This window comes from Paramormyrops kingsleyae, chromosome 5 (genome assembly GCF_048594095.1).
Source record: "Paramormyrops kingsleyae isolate MSU_618 chromosome 5, PKINGS_0.4, whole genome shotgun sequence".
Classification (NCBI taxonomy): Eukaryota; Metazoa; Chordata; class Actinopteri; order Osteoglossiformes; family Mormyridae; genus Paramormyrops; species Paramormyrops kingsleyae.
Window position 1 is genome coordinate 30,778,928 of NC_132801.1, and position 21,481 is coordinate 30,800,408.

The window sequence follows — 21,481 nt, forward strand, 5'->3', positions numbered from 1 at the left end:
GCAACTTTCGGGTTTTAGGAAATGTATACCTATAACAGCGAAGATCATTTGATTTTTAATAACGCTTAAATACAGAATACAGTCTGAATACAGCATGACTGACATTATCCAAGGATCTTCTTCCTTACACATTATGCACAATTTCTCTTTATATATAGAATAAATATTCTGGATTCATCAAGCTGACTGCATATGTATACTCACATTGTCTGCAGTGCTTGTACCCATACTGCTAGGATTCTCATGCTCTTCTTCATGCTCCATCCGTTCATTTTTGGATCCATAAGAGGAAATCGGTCATCCTGAATTGCACAGGGGAACAGTTCTTATAACGCCCCTTTGGAAACTTAGACGATGCGCCCAGCCCGTGTTGTCGCGCCTTCCCCTGAAGGTGCCTCTTAAATCCGCCGGCTTCTCTATCTGCATTCCCCGGGTCCGAGTCCCGCCGGAGATACGCGATCCCCGGCTAAAGCTTGCGGCTCATGATCCGACAGCAGTTTGGGGATTTTCTAGGGATGCGGTTACCCGCTACAAAGCAGGTTTCGAGTCTCCATCTACTGGCCATATAAGGAACCATTATCTCACTATATTCTGCTGTAACTAACGCAATGTTCAAATAAAACAGATATACTGTAAAAACATAGGCTATAAAAAAAGGTATTTTGGACATGTGTGTATCTCCATTTAAATCTACATTTAGACATCTGATTTTAAAAAACAGTAGGCGTCAAGAAACGATATTCTGTGTCATTCAACACAACTGCATGCAAATGAAATTAACTAAAACGAATGTTAAAGCCAGCGGCAGAGTGAATGCCAGCCTTGTCCCTGCTCTGCATGGAAAAGCTTCCAGTGTTACAAATCAGTATTTTAAATGCCAATGATTTATTTTAAAGTGTATCACTATAGATAGTAAATTATATTTATAATATCTATGCCAAACTATTGTGTCAACTAGAATAAAATTAAAGAGAAAATATGTTTCTAATATGTAAGTCCTAATATAAAATACCAGTTCACCACACACAAGGGATCATTGTTATAAAATGTTATTATTGACAAATACAAACTACAACAATCACCACACAGATAGCAGTTCCTAAGTTGAAAATCACACTTGGCAGATTTGCAGACTTCACAATTAAGCCACCAGGTACAGCGTTTACATCACGGGTCGCATTCACAAAGTATAACACGCTACTTGATTTATTAAAATCTACGCTGAGATACAAACTCCCCATTCATATGTACATTAGAAAACGTCATTCCAAAAGGTAAAGGCAGTTTGGCTGTGGTATTAAAGAACCTGCAGATCGGTCGCCAGTGAGACGGCAGTGAAGCAGCTTGAGTTCAAGGTTTCATCAGTGCAACATCTGTGGGTTAGCGTAGGTTTGAACCACACCCCAAAGCTGCCCGACAAGTTAAACTTCAGTAACATTGATTTTCTAAAATGAGGGGTTCATCGCATGTTGATTTACAAGCCCCCGGTCACTAGCATAAAAAGATACACACACGATATTTAAAAGAGCACCTTGCGCACCCCAGTGACGTACACAGCCACACAGGCTCTGCGTGCGCCACTCGCTCCCTCCCTCTACGTACGCAGCTGGGTTGTTAAAGATGATCCCCCCCACCCTAAATTTGTTGGGTACTTCACCTGTGAAATAAATGCATTACGACTGGTCCATTTACACTCTTGCAGTACACCCAGACAAGTTATGACAGGAGATTAACATGTCAAACTTGCATTATAAATGTCATGACAGTCAAAACAACATCCGCAACATTACAAATTATATACACTCTTACACTCCAGAAAATGTTAGCCACTTCTGTGTACAGCCATCACTTTTGCTCAAAATAGATTAAGGGTTGTGGCACTTACACTGTGAAATACAAAAACAGCACAATACATTCTCAGGTCAACTGAAAACACTGACAAAAATCCAAGAAGGACACATCAGATTGTCTTTGGCGTAACTTCAGCATACTTAAAAAATATATGTGTTACCATGACACCAGGATTGTTTTTTAACATAATAATAATAATAATAATAATAATAATAATAATAATAATAATAACACATCAGGAAAATGCCACCTTAGTATTTTTCACCAATTTAGATTTTTCATACTTTCCACACATATACTGTAACCGATACAATGATAACATGTATTTCACTACGCTGCTGTTCGTAGTCTTACAAGTTTTCCACTTAGGAAAACAAGAACAGAAGCATCCACAGACATTCTCTTGGTTTTTCATGGTTTATACTCTACAGCCTGTACCAAGGTGTTCATACAAATCATATACAGTGGTACCTCGAACTCATTAGAACTCGAATTTCTTAAAAGTCGAACCTACCAGTAGAAATTTTTTTTACCTAGAGCTCGATCTGAATCTCAGAAGTCAAACCGTGAACGCGGACCTAAGAGAACTTGTACACGCGGAGAAATTAGTCACATGGCACGTCTGTCAGCGGAAACAAAGGGTAAAGCTTCAGTCTCAGCCTCGCATTAGCTGTGATAGCACCGTGCATGTTTACACTAACTGAATACATATATTTAGACAGTAAAAATACATTTAGACAATGATAGACAGTAACAGTAATTATTATTATATAATAAAATACATTTAAAAATAAAGATTTCTTATTCATTATTTTAATATTAATAATAAACCATTAATACGTTTAATTATAATAATATTGTTGTGCCGAGCTGGGACGGAACGGAGACAAAGGCGCAGACGTATCGGGGAATATGGGGTTTAATTACAGGTAAGGCAGGCAAAACGCAGACGGATAATACAATGACCAGACTGGGGAAAGAAACTAAAACGCGGACGAAATACAGAGGACTAATGACAACAACCAAAAACAGCTGATCACAGGAGGATTCCACACGGGGTTAACGAGGGGGCGTGGCACACGGAAGGAGCGGACGATCGGGCCAGGACACATTGTTTGGATACATTTATTTTCTTACTTTACAAATTACTGTTTTGATAAATGTGCTTAGTTATGTTTAGTACAGTATATGCTCTTCTTGTTTTATCCGGTTCATTTTGTGTTTAAATGCTTAAAAAAAACATATTTAGGTGTAATTTTTTGGGGCCGGGAACCAATTAATTGGTTTTTCATTATTTCTTATGGGGAAAATTCGATCACGACTTGAACTTTTTAGGATTCGATCCGGAGTTCTAAACGGATTAAATTCGAGTTCTGAGGTACCACTGTATTTTTTGACTTTATACAGTTACAAAGTTTAAGTACATATTACATTACTTCTATGTTGCACCGAGGAAACCAGGAGTATGAATTATCAATCAGACATCTGTGAGTAAGAAATAATATTCACCCCCCACCTAACTGCCAACAGCACCTGTGACATTCGACAAAGAAAATCTGTTACAACTTAAAGAGAATAACTCCATGTCTGGCTCTGCCTTCGATGACCAAAGATGATGCATTTCATTGCAGTTTTTTTGATCCAGGAACACAGGATTTACAATGCAGGTCTAACAAAAAAGATTCATATACATTAATTAAAATGTCTAATCCAAAACAGATTAACACTAACCTAATCTTATCAAAGCAATGCTTTTCTTGCTTGAAACAGGTCTTAAAATAAAATATTAAAGTACTAAAATGAGTCGAATACCATGTCATTACAGGAAGAGAATAACTAACCCACAATAAATCATACTCTGTACTTATATCACTATAGGACTCTGCAAAACTGACGCAAACAGTGAAGCAGTATTTTATCACTAACCACAATTTTGGAAAGTAAATACAATTTAAGAAACTGCTTATCATATACAGTCTTTGGGGTGAGTTAATGAAAAGTTGCACTGCAATGTTTAACAGAACTCCTAATCAGAAAATCGATTCACCTTTGGTTTTTACAGTGTATTGATACTTGGTAAATCCTAATATTGCACAAAAAATATGTAGAGAGTTCGATTTGTTTATCATCATGTCCAACTATTACGATAATACTATATAATATTAATCCTTTGAAATAATAAGCTAGAAACATGACAAAATTGGTATATAGAAGACATAAATCTCATCAGCCGGATTCCTTATTAAATGAAGAAAAATAAATAACAAAGCAAAACAGCATAAATCTGAACCCACACTGGAAAGGCAAATAAATATTTTGAAAATACTAACATTAGATTAAAATGGATAATGGTAAAATCCTGTACAGATATATATGCACCCTAGATAATGAAAGTTCAAAGTTTATCCAGAGTTACACTGCAAAAATCACTCAGAATGACCACACATATAGAAAACAGAGAGATGATTCCTGATCTGAGACTGGGCACAAAAAGCCCAGAATTAACATAGTGCACAGACTCATGGGAATGTATACAGTTAAGTGTAAAAGGCTGGCACAAGCCAATGTGCCGCCCGACCCAAAGGGGTCTTGGAATGATTTCAAGTTTTCAGTGGATTTTTCATAATTTCATGTCACAATCTGGCTACTCCAGGACACTTTTATAGGGCACTCAATTAGGTTCTTTAAAACCTAAAGTAAATCAGATCGTTCTGTTTAAATTCTTTAACGCTTCATTGTTGTGATTACTTCCAGTCACTGACTTTTAAAACTACAAAAATCTTGTCTCTTTGGCCCTAATTCTTGGCCACTATTTCCCCCAGTGCTCCAAAATCACATCTGAACAGTGCTGTGGGTAGCTGAGGTCCAGGAGATTCATTACATCATTATACATGAGAATAAGTATATTATATGGCCAAACATATGCAAACACCCCTACTGATTAGAAGAATTGGGTAATTAAGCCACAGCCATTTGTGACACAGATGTGTAATTAAGCACAAGGCTATACAATCTCCAGCAACAAACAGCAGCGGCAAAATGGGCTGTCATTTGGAAGAGGTTAATGACTTTCAACTTGGCAGCATCACAGGACATCATCTTTGTAAAAAGTTTGCCAAATTTCTGCCCTGCTGGGGCTGCCCTAGTCAACCACAAGAGAAGTAAGTGATTGTGAAGTGGAAGCAAAGGGCAGCAGGTTCAGTCACTACACAGAAAGATGCCTTATCACCAAACATAATACTGAATGGCAGGCAAGTCCCACCAGCAATGTTCCAACATCTAATGAAAAGCAGAAGCTATTATAGCAAAAAAAAGATCTACCAACGTCATTAACACCCTTGGTGTTAGAATGAGATGTTGGACAAACTCGCGTCCACATATTTTGGCCATATAGCATAATAAAAAAAGCATACTTTGCAATTATGGGTCATGGATGTTTGTGGTTTAAGATACCAGAAGCATTATTTAAAAACACGAATGTCAGAATCTGCATACTGACAGTAATGTAGCTGGGGCTTTAAAAGGAGCAGAAAGATGAAAAACACCACTCAAAAAACACAAATATACTGCATATAAAATTACAGTCCTGGAGAGCAAACTAAACTGTTTGATCAGTGAACCTTTTTAACCATAACATTTAGTCATGTTTGATTAAAAAATGATAACAATCCCATCTCCTTGCTCTTGATATGTGAGCATCATAAAGCATCTGGATTAAGACCCAGAAACCTGTCACTGAATTCAAGACAATAAAAGTCTATAGTGCTAAATAAATACTTAATGTACATAAACAGCAGTGGTACACATGTCTAAGCTTGATAGTTAAGCAATACTCTGATTGGTTAAAGTTTCGAAATAATAAAGCTTACAAATGAATTTACTGAAGATCCTACTGGAGTCTCAAATGTGTGAATGTCCAGTATGACATGTATCAGTAAATATGTAACGCCATTCAATGGAGAACTACAGTCATATCGAAAACATTTTCCTTCAGTATTCTGCAATACGTCTTTTTCTAACACTATAGAAAAGAATAAACAACAATATTACTAATTTATAAAGCAGTGTGCTAAAAAAAAAAACTTAAATTCTCTTAGATTTTGTGCAAACACTGTTCAATTTGCAGGAATCGAAAGAAGACAGTGAGAACAATGGTTTCAAGCCCAATAATAACTTCCCAGGAGGTCAATGTTCCCACAGCTAGAGGGTGGGTGACACTCGAACCCCAGTGACACATTCCGCGTCGCGGTCACATGCTCTGCGTGTGTCATCTGGAGGTCTTCATCTCGCTGCTCCCTGGCATGTACAGGTACCTCCAGATGGCATAGTAATGGATGCCAGCTCCGATGGCCACGAACAGATGCCAGATAGCATGGGCAAAAGGTATGAGGCCGTCGCTTTTGAAGAAGACCATCCCCAGGCAGTAGAACATCCCACCCACTATCAGCTCGAATAAGCCGTCCCTGTTAACCTGGATGAGAGAAAGGGCCACACTCAGCATTAACAGCAAGACCATTCATTCATTCATTAATTCATTCATTCACCTTTATCTTACCAGGCAAAGCATTAATGACAGCCTGGCAACACCATGAAAACACGGTAAACGGTGTCCCCGCCTGCCATCAACCGCCTACCACTGCTGACATGCATTTTTACAAAGGTGTTGCTTACAGCATATTTTTTTCAAACTCAAAACCTCAAAACTCAAAAAAATCTGAAGATCCTGCACCCGTAAAAACCATTGGTAAGAGTCAATACTTCATACCTCTTCACACATATAGCAAATGCAGTTGACGAATGCAGAATTAATATTATTATTATTATTATTATTATTATTATTATTGTCATCTCCTTACCATTGAGAGGATCACCAGCGCAGGGAAGACACCCATTACTGTATAACATATCAGCTCCACAATCTTGTATCTGGGTGGCAACCAAAAAATTAGTTATTTCCAGTCACAAAACACTTTACAAGTTTACAAAACACTTTTTAAAATAAAGTGCAGTTTGTCAGGTGTTTGTTTAATGATAATGATAATTAGTCTGTAATTAGTTGTTTCTACAGTAGGTGGCCACACAGCATTATAAATTATCAGTGCGGTAGTAGGTAGAATAATACATTTGATTTGTAAAATAATGCTTTACAATATCATTTAAGATCTGAGGTGTACTAAAAATAAATTTTACTCATTTTAAATAAGTGATGAATATTACGGGAAAAATTACTTGGACAGAATAACTCAACAAGTCTGTGAAAAATTCCAACTATCACTTGAGCGTTGTCATTTTTACACCTATTTCCCGTTTTAATGGAAATACTTTTAAAGTTGGCGAATCTTAAAGGCTGCATTTATTTTCTTTTCCTTATTTGTGAAAATTAAAATTAGGGCTGAGAATCAATTTTTTAAAGGGAACTAATTAATTGCACAATTTTCTATGATTTACTGTAATTAATCGCACACAATATTACAACTTATAATCATAAATATTTATAAATTAAATCCACAAATTAATGTTGAGTGGAGTCCATGGGTCATTTTCACAAACGTATTACACTGCAATATATAAATTTTCTTAGATTTTTGAAATTACTTTGAGGACAGGCTCAAATGATACAACTTCACTGTCTAAACTGTCAGTTGAAGTTAAGGTAGTGTCAACTGTACAATACAAAGAAGACTTTATGCAACTTGTAAGCAAGTACAAGCTGAATTTCAATGCTTTCAAAGAGGCTTCATAAACAGATACCAATAACAAAAGTGATGGCATTGCATTATAAGTAGGGATGTTAATTTTTTTTTTTTATCAAACAGGTTGGTGATTAATGGCAGATTCCACTTGTTTATATAATCAAATGTACTTAACAGGCGGATCGAAACATTTAATCCCGACCGCATGATTCATCAAAATCTTAAACCTATTTGGCAAATGGCTGTAAAAAGAGAAGCCTGGCAAACACTGAAAGAACACTTTATAACAAGCTTTAAATAAAATAAACACTGAAAATTACAATATTTTTTAAAATCTGATGTATGCCTCCGCTTGGCACTTTTTAAAAGCGTAATAAACCAGGTAATATGAGCTTCCCCGTGACACGCTAACTGAATGTTTTGATTTTAGCTCTGATTTCTGGGAAACTGTGGAACATCGTGACCTAAACTCTCAGGAAGGAATATTATAGGTCTCTATTAAAATCTGTGCTCATACTATTCTCCCATTTGCGTAACAAAACACTGCATGCATTAACACGATCAACGGAAAAATGACGCGTTATGACCTTGAAATTAACGCAACGCATTAGTGCGATTCATTTCCCAGCCTTAAATAAAATACTTGTCTGTGTCGACAGAAGGGTTGCCCTTCACCTCAAGTCCGTACAACTGCATCCATGAAGATGCCCAGGCACATCTGTGCTCCACATACCGCTCATGGAAGAAGAATACATATGCAGTGCCCACACACGCCATGATCCAGACAATCCAGCGCATGTGAGAGGCCCACGGGCCCAGCTCTCTCAGGTTCAACCTAAGGCCAGAGCACAGGGTGATCAGGCATAGACAGGCACAGCAGCTCTTGCACAGTCTCAGTAAAACAGCACAAAACATGCATTTAATTATCAATGTCAGAGCAACAAGAGGCACTGCTGATATTGCATCGGGCACCTTGTCAAGCACTGCTTCAGCAAGGCATCCGGTTTTACAGAAAAGTGCTTCTCAGTTTAGCAACTAAACCAAATAATACCAAGTTCAAAGTTTTATTGTCACATGTGCTCAGAGGAACATAGTAAAATTCTTGTGTCATAGTTGCAGGGGCAAGACTAGACAGTCCAATACAGGAATCATAATCTGCAGGTGCTTGACAAGTGTGTGTGGTAATCCATCATTACATCATTTATACAGAATGGTACATGAAACAGGGTAAAAGTAAGACAGACAGAAAGCCAAAAGACACTGTGTGAGATTTCAAAAATATACTGAAACAGGTGAGGACACCATCAGCCAGGGACTGCGGCTCTGCCAGATGGCACTGTACGAGTTTTCAGCACCGGGGACAGCAGCCACCTGTCAAAATTCAGGACAGTCGCCCCGTGCTCCTCTCCGTGCTCCTCCCTCAACTGTCCAAGGCTGATGAAGCCAGGGACTCCTATGTGGGGGAGGATCACCAAGCCAGGAGGAGGTTCCCCAAACTGATCGGTGAGCATGCGAGGACCCGGGCTGACCGCAGGCCCAGATCAGGACCGCCCCCATTCCAGCTAATTCTCAAGGATGTTCTTCTATCTTGCCGCAGATGATTGCAGTATCGATTACAGTACTCTTCCTCAACCCGGTCCTTGGGGACCCCCAAACGGTCCATGATTTTCTCCCTCCCAGCTCCCTGCCAGACAGTTAATGTGAACCACCTGGGGTCTCCAAAGACTGGGTTGAGGAACACTGGGTTGGAGCACAGTTCGACTGGTGGTTCGCTGGACCACTGTCAGAGGGTCACGTAGTGTGTATTCAAGAGAAAATTACCACCAGCAACCCCCCCCATCCCCCCCAGTTCTGCCACCAGCTTGCTTCCCTTATCCACCTCTCAGAAATCAACATGCCTATGGTTCTTGTTTTTCCTGGTTATTGCATCTATTTTTTGTTAAACAAATCTGATTCCAAATTCAAAATTTAAAAAATATAGGTAGTGATTTACTGACCAAGGAAAAATGTGGCTGTTGAGGAAAAACCAACTGTGAACGCCACTGGCTCCATCTAAAGCCCCCATGGGCACGTCCAACCTCACCAGGACACTTTCTCCAAACTCCTGCCTCTAAAACTTTCCATTGCTTCTGTGTTTATTAGCTCACACCCCACAAACACACACACCTTTCATTCCAGGGTAGGCAATGCGAGATTCTGCACACCATGCACCCATAATGTGCTATGATGGATCCTCTAGTCTAGTTTTTCTCAAATCGGTCCTTGGGGACCCCCCAGGTGGGAGGCAGGGAGCTGGAAGGGAGCAAAAATGTGGACTGTCTGGGGCCCCCCGAGGACCAGAATTGGAAACTTTGCACTAGTCATGCAAAGGAACTCCTTAAGAAGGTGAACTCAGTACTCATGCCAGCATGCTCTGCAGCTTCTGGGGGTCTCCGGAAGGAACTTCATTTCTGAATCGGACTCCTCTGTCAGGGGTAAGACCTCACCGAAGCTACTGAACAGTCAACTGGAAATTAATTGTGTGGGGTCTTTATAAGGGAATTATGTCTGTCAACCTGGGGTTACTTAGTCGCTTCAAACATGCATCTCAATAAGCTGCTCATTTTTCAGCTTCAAAATAGGGCTGGGCGATATAAATGATATATCAACTTACCGTCACATAAAATTTCAACGATAAGAAAATGAGAAACTTCAATAAACTGTCAATAAGGAACATTGCTTGATAGCAAACAAGGTAAAACTTGTGCCAGCTAAAACTGGAAATACTGCAAACTTGTTTCACCACTTGAAGCAACTGCCATTCAGTAGAACATACAGAATGCAAGCGCTTACAGTAACTGAGAGCAGCATTTAAGGATTCACTTTCAATTTGAAGATATTCAGAAAAAATCAAGTCCTGTGTTGCTTTAAAATGGGGCAGGTTTCTCCATCAGCGATATCAAACCGGATCTTTGAAGCAAGCAGTGAGGCAGAATTAGAAAAAGCACTAACAAGCCATACATAAAGGTCTTCTAAATAAAACTCTTCAAAAAAGTTTATTTTTGCAAGATTTATTCATTAAAATTAGATTTCAGCTTGATGTCCATTCAATTTGTCACTCTTACTCATGTTCTGAATCTGTTTATGGGGGATCCTAAAGGAATTTTAAGCAAAAACGATGCCTTAAAGTAAAGAAATAATGACATAATTATATTGTGGTAATTATCGATAATGAATGATATGAAAAAATTACTGTGAAAAAATATTTTCCCGTATCACCAAGCCCTACGTCAAAAGACGGCGTTTAAATATGAGAATAAGAAACACCATAAAAGATAAACTCAAAAATTCACACCAGCGGTTTAAACAATATTCTGATTATTTAGCTAAATGTATCATGCAAAGATATTCCTTATCCTTAATCAGGTAAATGTCTGTATGTTCAAGCTGTAACCAGGAAATCGATGGGTCCAGTGCAGAGGACAGCTGTACTCACCAGGGGGCGTAGGAGGCCGCAATGAAAAAGTAGATCACCATTCTATCGCACATGTGGAAGCAGTGCTCAACGGCGCTGTGACGAACGGGAGAGACACAGCATCACGAAAGCTCACCTCCAGCAAAAGGGTGAAGCTGACCTCAAAAAGACCTCGACCGATCGAATGTCCAGACTGACGTCTATTTTCTGATTTGGGGGTGTGGGAAAGAAAAGGGGTAGCTTGAGTGACAGAAAAGAAACACTTCTGCACTTATCAAGGGAAAGGCAGGAGGATTCCCGAGGGACTGAGCCTGGTTCGGCTAAACCCTAAAAAACTCTGGGGTGAAGCGTGACCTGTATCATCTGTCCATTGTGACAGGGGTTCCAGAGCCTGAACATAGCTGCTATTGTTCCATTGGGTGGGGGAGGGGGGTCAGTGCCCAGCTGTCCTGGCTACCTGGGTTGGAAATTTAATAGTAACCCTACGCAGTATGTATGCTGTTCACGATATCAAGTTGAAACCAGTAACGTGAATGTTTTTAAATGCTGTCTCAGATATACACTGGCTTTGTCTTAAAGGTCTAGTGTGCAGCAGACTGATGGGTCTGACCCAGAAATGATGAAACTGAGTAAAAAAAAAAAAAACAAGGAAAAGAAATTGCTCTATTTTGGCGTACAGATGCTTATTTTTATACTGCATATCAGGATATTTTCACCCTTAAACAAGCCTCAGTTCTCTCGTTATTGCACCAAATGTTGCATAAACCCAGACTCCTGACAATTCAGGAAAGTAAATGTTTTATGTCAGAAGTCTGTAAAACTACTGATGCTGTATGGGAGAACCATTAGGTAGAATGCACCAAAACTAAAAATATCTTTTTTCAATTCTGGGTAAGGAGGCATCCACTCAACAACAAGGTGATAGGGGGTTTCCCCCACCCGATTACATCCTGTCCTATGAATGAATGCCTTGCGTATGTGGTTGTTTGCAAGGAAGTCTGTAAGTCAGGAAATTTAAAAGCGGCGTGTATGTGATGAATGCATCATAAACAAGCCATATGAAACGTTCTGAGGACCATATGGTTTGAAGAGCTCCGTCATATGTTGTTGCTTTATTTATCTCCACGGGGAAACTGTCTTTTCACCCATCCTATCTCGCTCTCCATGAGAAACACAGACACGTATACAGGTAAGACCAAGTTTGGGGGGTCCCGTTACAGGGTCAGCCTGTGCCCCTGGATTAACTGGAGGTTAGGGGCCTTGCTCACGGGCCCGACAGCGGCATCAGTTTGCCGGCCTTTGGATCTGAACCGCTGACCTTTTGATCACAGGTTCGCACTGACCAGTTAAAGGGCCAGTTACCCCTGAAAAAGGTATGTTTTAAAATGGCTTTCATGCTATCTATCCATAAACATTGTTCTCCTGGTAGTTGCCTAGTTTTTTAGATGTCGGCTGTGAAAATGTCGGTCTTCTCTTGAATATATTGGGACTGAATGGCATTTTTTCAGTGGTGATTAATGCGGCAGAAAAATATTTTGGATAAATTCAAGAACAATATCTCTTACCAGAAATCATGACCCGGTTACTCATTATAATCCACAGACACTGTAGTGAGCAGTGTAATGTAGGAACTATTTTCTTCTACCCAGCTGCAAACAGGGCTGGTATGTTTCTGCTCATATCTTCGCAGTGATATGCAGACAACATAGATGGATGGATAGCAGAGGAGACCCTCGAAAACATAACTTTTTTTCAGTTTTGGGGTGAGCTGCCCCTTTAAGGTGCATGAATTGATCTTAGCACATTACTCCAGTTGTGCCACAGGAAACAGCAAGCCATATCTATTCTTCTTATTGGGATTTCATGAATTGCATTTTATATTAATATTAATATTTAATGAAGGATTTTGAGCTATTGTTCAAAGAGACAATGAATTTTGTAAGGGGGATAAACAGTTCCAGCCAGTTGATATCAAATCAGCAGCAGGAAAGTACAGCTGACCTCAGGTAAGGTAGCCGTGCATATGAACACAGGCATCATGCGAAAGGTGTAAATAACGCCCAGGGTCTGGCCGACGGAGGGCCTACCGAAGGTGGCTCTTCTTCCAGGAGATGGTGTGAAACACGGTGGACACAATAAAGAGGCCGGACAGGCCGATGCCATAGATCCACGCGGAGAAGGTCTCCCATTCATCGTCAGACAGGAAGTACAGAAGGGAGCTGCCGAGGATGCTGGGAATTATCCAGAGCTGAGGCATTAAGAAAAGTTATGTTAATTTCATAATAACAAACATGATGATAGTATCAACGACAACAACAATAATAATCATGATGTACAGAGGCACTTTTCGTTTAGGCCTCACATCGGTGACATTTCTGACTAACTTCCATAAGCCTATAGATCCACACATAGATCTTAAAAAAAACTTGTGTAACAAAAAACCAGTTTCAGCTTGTTAATCACATCAGCCAAACATCTAAACAAGGGGTGTTTTTTCTGTACTAAGCTTCACTAATTAAGTATTAATTTTATTTCCTGGCTCCATACCAGTACTCAATTCAAGACTAACTATTAAATACACTTCATCATGATCTGCTGTGTGCTTCATTTTAGTTCTTGCATTCTGCAAAGGGTTTTTATCCCGAAAGTTGTAATGAAGTTAAGAATATTAATAAAACAGTGAAAATAATAATGCTGTGATTCTTTCTATGTTTACCGGTAAAGTGAGAATGCATCTGGAACCTTAACAACACAGAGCGGTATATTTACTCAGCGTTAAGTATTTCTGCACAGAAGAATAAACAGAGTACAGAGGGAAATGGTGCAGAATATGACCATTATGAGGAGCAAATAATGCAAAAACAAGAAGCGTCGTATTTTTATCACGCCGAAATGCAAAAGCTTTGGAGGAAAACAGAGAATAAATCTGATTAAGACTGCGGAGACCTGGAAGGGAATGATATCTTTCTGGCTGAGAGGGTGACTCCCATCAGCCCTTAGCCCCCTCCACCCACTTTCCTGTCGTTCTTCCGTGTATGCCGTGTTTATCATTCCCATCTCAGGCGAGATCCGTTTCAGAGACCCCGAGGCAGCTCTTTGTCTGCACGCCGTGCGGGGCGTCGTACTCACCGCGTGCGTGGCGCAGTTGGCCGCGTGCTCATACTCAGTCGGCTGGTATCGTTTGTTGGATGGAACTCTGCTGTTCATGAATCTTAACAGAAAACAAACAGGGTGTCTTTAATCTTTCCACCTGCCCCCAAGCAGCCTGGCAACATTTGTTTTATGATTTACTCATTTTATAACAGTACAGTTGAAGAGAGCCCTGACATGGCATTTCATTCAGTGGGTCCCCTTCTTGTGCCAGAGGATGATTGATGGTTTAACCTGTTAGAAACCATGTCTGGCAATACACAAACTGAAGTTTGTTTTGTTTAATAGAGTTTAGGAATTTGTTCAACAAATAAAAACACACACAGATGTTTGTATTTATGTCTTTTTGGGGACCGTCCATTCATTTCTATAGGCATAACCCTAACCCCAACAATGATCATAACAACTACCCAGCCCGAATCTTTATTATAAGTAACCAAACAAAATGCAAGACACATATCTTTATAAGTTTTCCCTTGTGGCGACAAAAGTGGTCCCCACAACGTCAAAATAACAGGTTTTTTTTTTTATCACATTGGTCCCCACAATGTAATATATACATAATTCACCCACCCCCACCACACACACACACACACACACATACACAAAACATACACAATATATTACCGTGGGTGTCCAAACCAGTACTTTTCATTTACAATACACAGAATAACCTGTAGGGAAAAATCCCCTTTTTAACAGAAGTGGACAATCCATTCATGTCCTGCCCTCTGCAAATCAGTGAAATTATCGAGAATTTATTTATGTGTTTCTCTTAAACACAAAAAAGCACACCACACAGGACCTACACATACAAAGATCTGTGCCAATGCAGATGAATCCTGAGACTAAATAACTGAAATAAACATTTTTAAGAATTCTGAAATGCTCTTCAGTGGTGTTCTGCCAAAAATACATTTGGTTATTTTCGCTGTAAAATGACAAAAAAAAATCATTGCACTTCTTTCACTAACCTACATAAAATTCTTTCAATGTTTCATTTTCAATGTTTGCTTTTAATTCTGAAAATACATAGTGCTTGTCATCAGTGGACACTGAGGTGTTTTACCTCTTTAAAGTAATTTTAATCCAAGTCACGTTATAACACATTGCTGTATTTTGTAGTTGCCTGGCAACAGCTGGTAACCATGATCTGGTCCAGCCAGGAATCTGAGCGTCTTTACAACACATATTCACCAACTGAAGCGAAAGACCCAGAGTGCTGATGTCACCGTCGTCATGGTAACCCAGGGTTTGGGGATTGCTTTTTTTTTTCTATTAAAACTCCCTTTTTCCCTGCAAGGTAAAATTAGCATGATTGTGCTAGGAAGACGAATATGAAGACAGACAGAAATAAATATGGAATAAGTGCAAATCCATTCTTACATATGTTAATATTCAGTCTCAGCCCTTCACTTCACTATTGAGGCCTTACATAAAATGAGAACCATATTACAGTATCTGGGTCTATTATGAAATTCTGTTTCATAACACTTTCCCTTATTTACATGGCTCTTTAACAGAAACACTTTAATGTTAATGAACTGCATTTTAATCCAGTCATTAATTATATGCTTTGCACCACATTTGTTAGTCATATGAGAAATTCACAGAGGAATAGAGGTCAGAACAGCGTGTGGTTACGGTAAATGGCCGAGTTTCTTGTCTGCATTAAACCTGGGGAGACTGAAGACGAAGGGCAGGGCATCTGCTGTGCTTCCCATACCGGCACAGAGGCGGAGCTTTCAGCTTTGATCCACGTTAATCAAAGACATGAGTCCATGTCATGTGACATGAATCTGTATCCATAAGAGGCAGACAGGGAAGGCAGGAGCCCTTTGAAAATGCAATTACGTTCCAAACAGCCTCCCTGGTCATTCTGCCGGCTTACAGACCTCAGCAAAATATGGCTGCGATTTAATGTGCTAAAGGTTAAACATTTAAAATCAGGGCTTGAAAGCATCTGCCTTAAAAGGATCGCATGAAGGTAAACTTATATTTAATTTCGATATACAGAAAATAATGATGACTACAGTAAAGAAAACAATTGAAAGAATTAAATGTCATTAAATTAATCTGCAGAATTATACCATTCCTGTGAAATCATGATGACGCCATAATAGTAAATATCCAGGTGTCAGGAAACAATTTCTAGCATCTCTGTAACATTTATGTAAAAAAATAGCTGGTTATCTTTCTTTCATCTGTTTGTCAATAGTAAATATAACTGCATTTGTACAAATAGAAAGTTTTCGTCACAGAGAGAAGCTAATGAGCTTCTAAGGGATCCACTGAGAGGAAGGAAATTAACAATTTAAATGAACAGTTATGCTCTTTCATAATACACCAGCATTCGAGTCTTATATAAATATTCAATGTAATCTCAGGCCATTCATTACACATACAGTTTTCTATATAGTGAGTATAGTTAACTCTGTGCATATGCAGGTGCCATGTAAATCAACCAGCGCTCGATGGGCCTGCTTGTATCCCCTTGTACTCTTCCTAACATGGCCCAAATTTAAATGCTGACACTCATTCAGATTTCTATTAATAGCAAGATAGGAGGACAGCCTACATAGACTAGGAACAGAGTTCATTAAGGTGCTTTTTATGCTTAAAAAAGAACCACAACCTATTCAGTAGTTAACCATTGATAAAACAGTATTTGAAATATATGGCCCTAAAACTGAGATGCCCCAATTGCATCGACCAACTATCGGTATCGGCCAATAGTTAAAAATGAGCCGCAGTCTCCCATCATTATTCCACGTCTTCATCAATATATTTCTTTTTATATAGAAGCATATAATGTTAAAGTTATATTGCCAAACCTCCAAGGCAAATTTAAATCTGGGCAAGCCTATACATAGCTGTCTGATGTTTATGATAATTATGAGATTTGTGGCAATTATGAGATTTATAAATTTTCTAATTTCATTCAGGTGCAGTAGAAAGGGAAACCCAAAGGGACGCAGATGTTTGCAGATGTTCTGAGTCCAGCTTATTGCCCTGAAGATTCCATTACGATTCCACCGGAGCTCATTTGTTTTAAACACCTTCACACCTTTACCCTAAATGTCAGGCCCTGTTTCTGTTGTGATAAAATCAGGAAATACTGAAGGACGCTACTTTGATTCTGCTGCCGCAGTTCAGGAGTCAGACTGAGAACAGCTCTCCAATTTCCAGTCAAGCTGAGGATCATAAAGAACAGAGGCTACAGGAAGCTGATTTAGGTTCATCATAATTGGATTATATCGATTGTTTGAGTGAAATGGAAAAAGCACTTTTGAACTGCGTGTTTTTCGAAAAAGTCCAACAGGAGCAACAGGTCAATCATGAGTATAAACATCAGTTATTGTAGATAAAAACATTAACTGACTCAGCTTCAAAGCACAAGTACAGCATTTATATGTGAGAAACAATGCCTCATACAACTAGGATATTCAAAAAGGAATCATTTAGATTGGATATACAATCACTGGCCACTTTAATAGGTACACCTGTTCAACTGTTCATTGAAGTAAATATCTAATCGGCAAATCATATGTCAGCAGCCAAGGACAGATCAGGAGCTTCAGTTAATGTTCATGTCAAACACCAGAATGGGGAAGAAAGGTGATTTAAATGATTTGAATGCAGCATGGTTGTTGGTGCCAGACAGGCTGGTATGAGTATTTCAGAAACTGCTGATCTATGAAGATTTTGATGCACAGCCAACCGAAAGCAGCTGAAAAATAAAAGAACATCCAGTGAGCAGTGGAACTCTGGGCAAAATTGACTTGTTGATGGCAGAGGTTCGGAGAAGAATGGCCAGACTGGTTCAGACTGATAGAAAGGCAACAGTAACTCAAATAACTACCTTTTACAACCAACGTGTGCAGAAGAGCATCTCTGAAAGCACAACATGTCAAACCTTGAAGCAGATGGACCACAGCAGCACAAGACCACACCGGGTGCCAGTCCTGTCAGCTAAGAACAGGAAACAGAAGCTACAGCGGGCATGTGCTCACCAAATTTGGACAATGGAAAAACACTGCTTGCTCTGATGAGACTCAGTTTCTGCCGTGACATTTAGACGGTAGGTGTAAACAACATAAAAGCATGGATCCATCCTGCCTTGTATCAAAAATTCAGGCTGGTGGTGATGTAATGGTGTGGGGAATATTTTTATGGTACACTTTGGGTCCCTTAGTACCAACTGAACATCGCTGAAATGCCACAGCCAACCTAAGTACTGTTTCTGACTATGTCTATCCCTTTATGACCACAGTGAACCCAGCATCTAATGGCTACTTCAAGCAGGATAACGCGCCATGTCACAAAGCTCATATCATCTCATCATCTATTTCCTGAACATAAAAATGAGTTCACCGTACTCAAACAGCCTCAACAGTCACCAGATGTCAATCCAATATACCACCTATGGGATGTGGTGGAACGGGAGAGTCGCATCATGAAGGTGCAGCTGAAAAATCTGCGGCAGCTGTAAGATGCTGTCACGCCAACATGGAGCAGAGTCCTTATGCAATGTTTCAAGCTTGTTGAGTCGATGCCGCAAAGAATCAAGGCAGCTCTGAAGGCAAAAGGGGGTCCAACAAAGTACTAGCAAGCTGTACCTAATAAAGCGGCCGACGAGTATATAGTATCTGCTACGTCTATCTCTAACTACAAAAAAGGAAACGTGGTAACACTTTACGTAATACCATGTTTTTATATGAAAAAAAAGTCATCATTTGAATTTATATTGGCAAATAATTAAGAGCCAATGACTGGATCATTATTACATTGTTATGTAGCAATAAAGTAAAGTCAGCTGAGTACCGGAATCTACTGAAATCTACTAAAAATTGTTTTAACTCTTTGAAAAAGACATTACTTCTGTCAAACCTCTACATCTGTTAAAGTGCATTATCTTATTGATCAAAATGCAAAATGTTATGAAAGTGCTGGATTTGTGCCAGTAAGAAGCAGTCAGTAGTAACTGCCACAAATAACATTCAAAACAGGAAGTCAACATAAAAAGAATAAAACATAAATGCGAAACAATGTTTGATTATTTCCTGATTATATTATTGTCGAAAGACGACAAAACAAGAGTGAATATGCTTTAAGTGAGTGGGAAATGGGGGGGAAAATAAAAACTTTCAATCAAGATAAATGCTAAACGTTAGCTACAAATCAAAAGGATTTTATCCAGTTAGGAGAAACGCAACTGTCACAGAACACAAAGGGTCAGTATCAGATTGACAATCTCTGGGTTACAGCAAGGCCTTTTTAAACAATGAGATGGCAAAGGGGCACATATATCATATTAAAGAAAAAAACAACTGCAGATGTATTAGCTATACTTTACATCAGAAATCAGCCTACATGAATTTGCAATATTCTATAATTCAAGAACATTGTATTGTCAATATGCAACATAAAAACAGGCGATGTTGAAATATAATAGGTAAGGCAGGTATATAGAAACAAAATTATCGATGGTGAAATTAATTTATATATATATATGCATTAAATATAATATTAAACATAATATATTAAATATACTATAAAATAAAGATGCAATAACAACATTTGTTTATTGCAGTAATATACAATTTGCATTAAAAATAAGTGTAAACTGAATAAATTTAATAGCTTTATGTTTATATACATAGCATGCAGCAACATATAAACCGGAAACTTCGGTCGGAGTTACACATCGAGGCAACACGTATGTTACATTATATAAAATATTCATGATATATAGTTTAGATGTGTAATAATATCTTCTATAAACACGTTCTTATTATACATCTGTTAAAACATGCACAACGTGATGATTTCATTCGCATATAGGAGCATAGTACTGAGGAATAAAAATACAGCTTCTTAAACAAATACAACATCCAAAATAAACATGGCAGTCACACGGGTCTGGGTTTATAACTCCAGATGTTTTTATACCTGCTAACAATACGAACAAGTGGTGACACGGTGAACAGAAACTTTAATTTAAAAGAAATTGTCGCTAACAACACTAAAAAGCCACAAAAGTAGTTCCCTTTAATATCAGACAATATCAAAGGACTACATCGTTTAATATTCAATGCATTGTGTTCGTCCAGGGGGAGATAAGGCAGGCAGTCCCTGCATGCAACACCAGACATTCCATTTCCACATACAAACAACACATATGCAACAGCTAGAACACAGAAATGCCCGCAGAAATCCAAATGTGTAAACCCATATCTATATTCGATTGGCTATACGTATGCAAATTAGAATAATTTCTTGGTAAACAAGTGGAAAGCGTGATATTAAGTATTTTTCGCGTTACCGTTTCTAATCTCGCCGTTTTCATTCCAGATTATTTAACTGCGGATTATATGCATCGCTTTTCCTATTTATGGTCGTAAGTGCATACGATTAAATTTACCATAGCCTACATTCAGCAGCAGATCATCCAGTCGTTTGCCACGAAAATAGACATGTAGATAAAATAACGAAATGCACGGAACTTGATTTTTTTGGCATTTCAAGAACAGAAAGCGGGGGATAAAACCACGTACCTTACAAGATTCATTTAAAAAGGTGCGATTGGAATGCAATCGTCAGTTGAGATGATGCTGTAAGTGGGGTTAGGGTTAAAAAGCGGGAGGTATAAGCTCGCAGCCCTGCTCCTACTTCCTATGTGCCTGCCTGCCTGTCCCTACCTAAAAAGCCACAATAGGAGACCATCGCTTTTAAATCATTAGGGTGCAAACGCACTCAAACGGCCGGAAGTCTGCGCTGTGCGCTCGGTCTTCGGGGAACACCGTCTTCCTGCGAATACATTATGAACAGAAATGCAAACTGTTCATATACACAGTAAAATGACGAGTATGGAGCCTGTTGACATTTGTGTTGATTATATGGAACCAGTCGCTGTTAACATTCAACGTGTATTTGACAGCACTTATATAAAAGCTTTTTTCTCAGTGTCTCATTACATATAGTACTACAAACCAATTGCAGTGAATACATTCTAATTTATATAATTTATCATCATGTGATATAGAAATCTTATACCTTCCTTTCATCCATCCATCATCTACAATCTTATCTTATAACGGACATGGTCGCGGGTACCTATAGCAATATCCAACCTCTAATTGATAATAAGAGCTACTAAAATATGTTTAAGTACTTTCTAGTTTATGCAATTACATCTCATATTAGGTTCACGGAAGGCTGTGCTATTAGTGGTCCTGTGCCATCCGGGATATTGCTGATTTCGTTAAGCTTATCGAAATCAGCAATATCCCGGATGGCATAGGATATATCGACGTGTTTACACAATTTATTG

The 21,481-nt window shown here is 38.9% G+C and overlaps 2 protein-coding genes across 7 annotated transcripts in view; both read right to left on the minus strand.

The window, feature by feature from the left end:
• Positions 1-809, minus strand: part of radil (Ras association and DIL domains) — a 32,728-nt gene extending 31,919 nt beyond the window's left edge. For all 5 annotated transcript variants that reach the window (XM_072712555.1, XM_072712554.1, XM_072712553.1 and 2 more), the window contains exon 1: positions 205-809. The gene's annotated coding sequence lies outside the window, so the exon portion shown is untranslated. The remainder of the gene's footprint in view (positions 1-204) is intronic.
• A 224-nt stretch (positions 810-1,033) lies between these two features.
• Positions 1,034-20,988, minus strand: LOC111845502 (monocyte to macrophage differentiation factor 2). Of its 2 annotated transcripts, none has more exons than XM_023814964.2 (7): positions 20,706-20,971; positions 14,128-14,209; positions 13,086-13,246; positions 11,020-11,094; positions 8,278-8,379; positions 6,708-6,777; positions 1,034-6,322 (listed from the first exon to the last, which is right to left on the minus strand). In XM_023814964.2, the coding sequence occupies exons 1-7, from the start codon at positions 20,717-20,719 to the stop codon at positions 6,119-6,121; spliced, it is 708 nt and encodes a 235-aa protein (XP_023670732.1). In that variant the 5' UTR covers positions 20,720-20,971; the 3' UTR covers positions 1,034-6,118. The 2 variants fall into 2 exon arrangements, with proteins under 2 accessions (XP_023670732.1, XP_023670733.2); XM_023814965.2 differs by having other exon boundaries at positions 6,183-6,322; positions 8,220-8,379; positions 20,706-20,988.
• Positions 20,989-21,481: the final 493 nt, after the last annotated feature.

What these genes read in the sequence shown, in the direction of transcription:
- LOC111845502 (XM_023814964.2), bottom strand. An exon ending in TGGAAGAAGAGCCACCTTCG is followed by an intron (nt 11,095 to 13,085) that starts GTAGGCCCTCCG and finishes CGTTCGTCACAG; the next exon opens with CGCCGTTGAGCACTGCTTCC. An exon ending in GCGGCCTCCTACGCCCCCTG is followed by an intron (nt 8,380 to 11,019) that starts GTGAGTACAGCT and finishes CTCTGGCCTTAG; the next exon opens with GTTGAACCTGAGAGAGCTGG.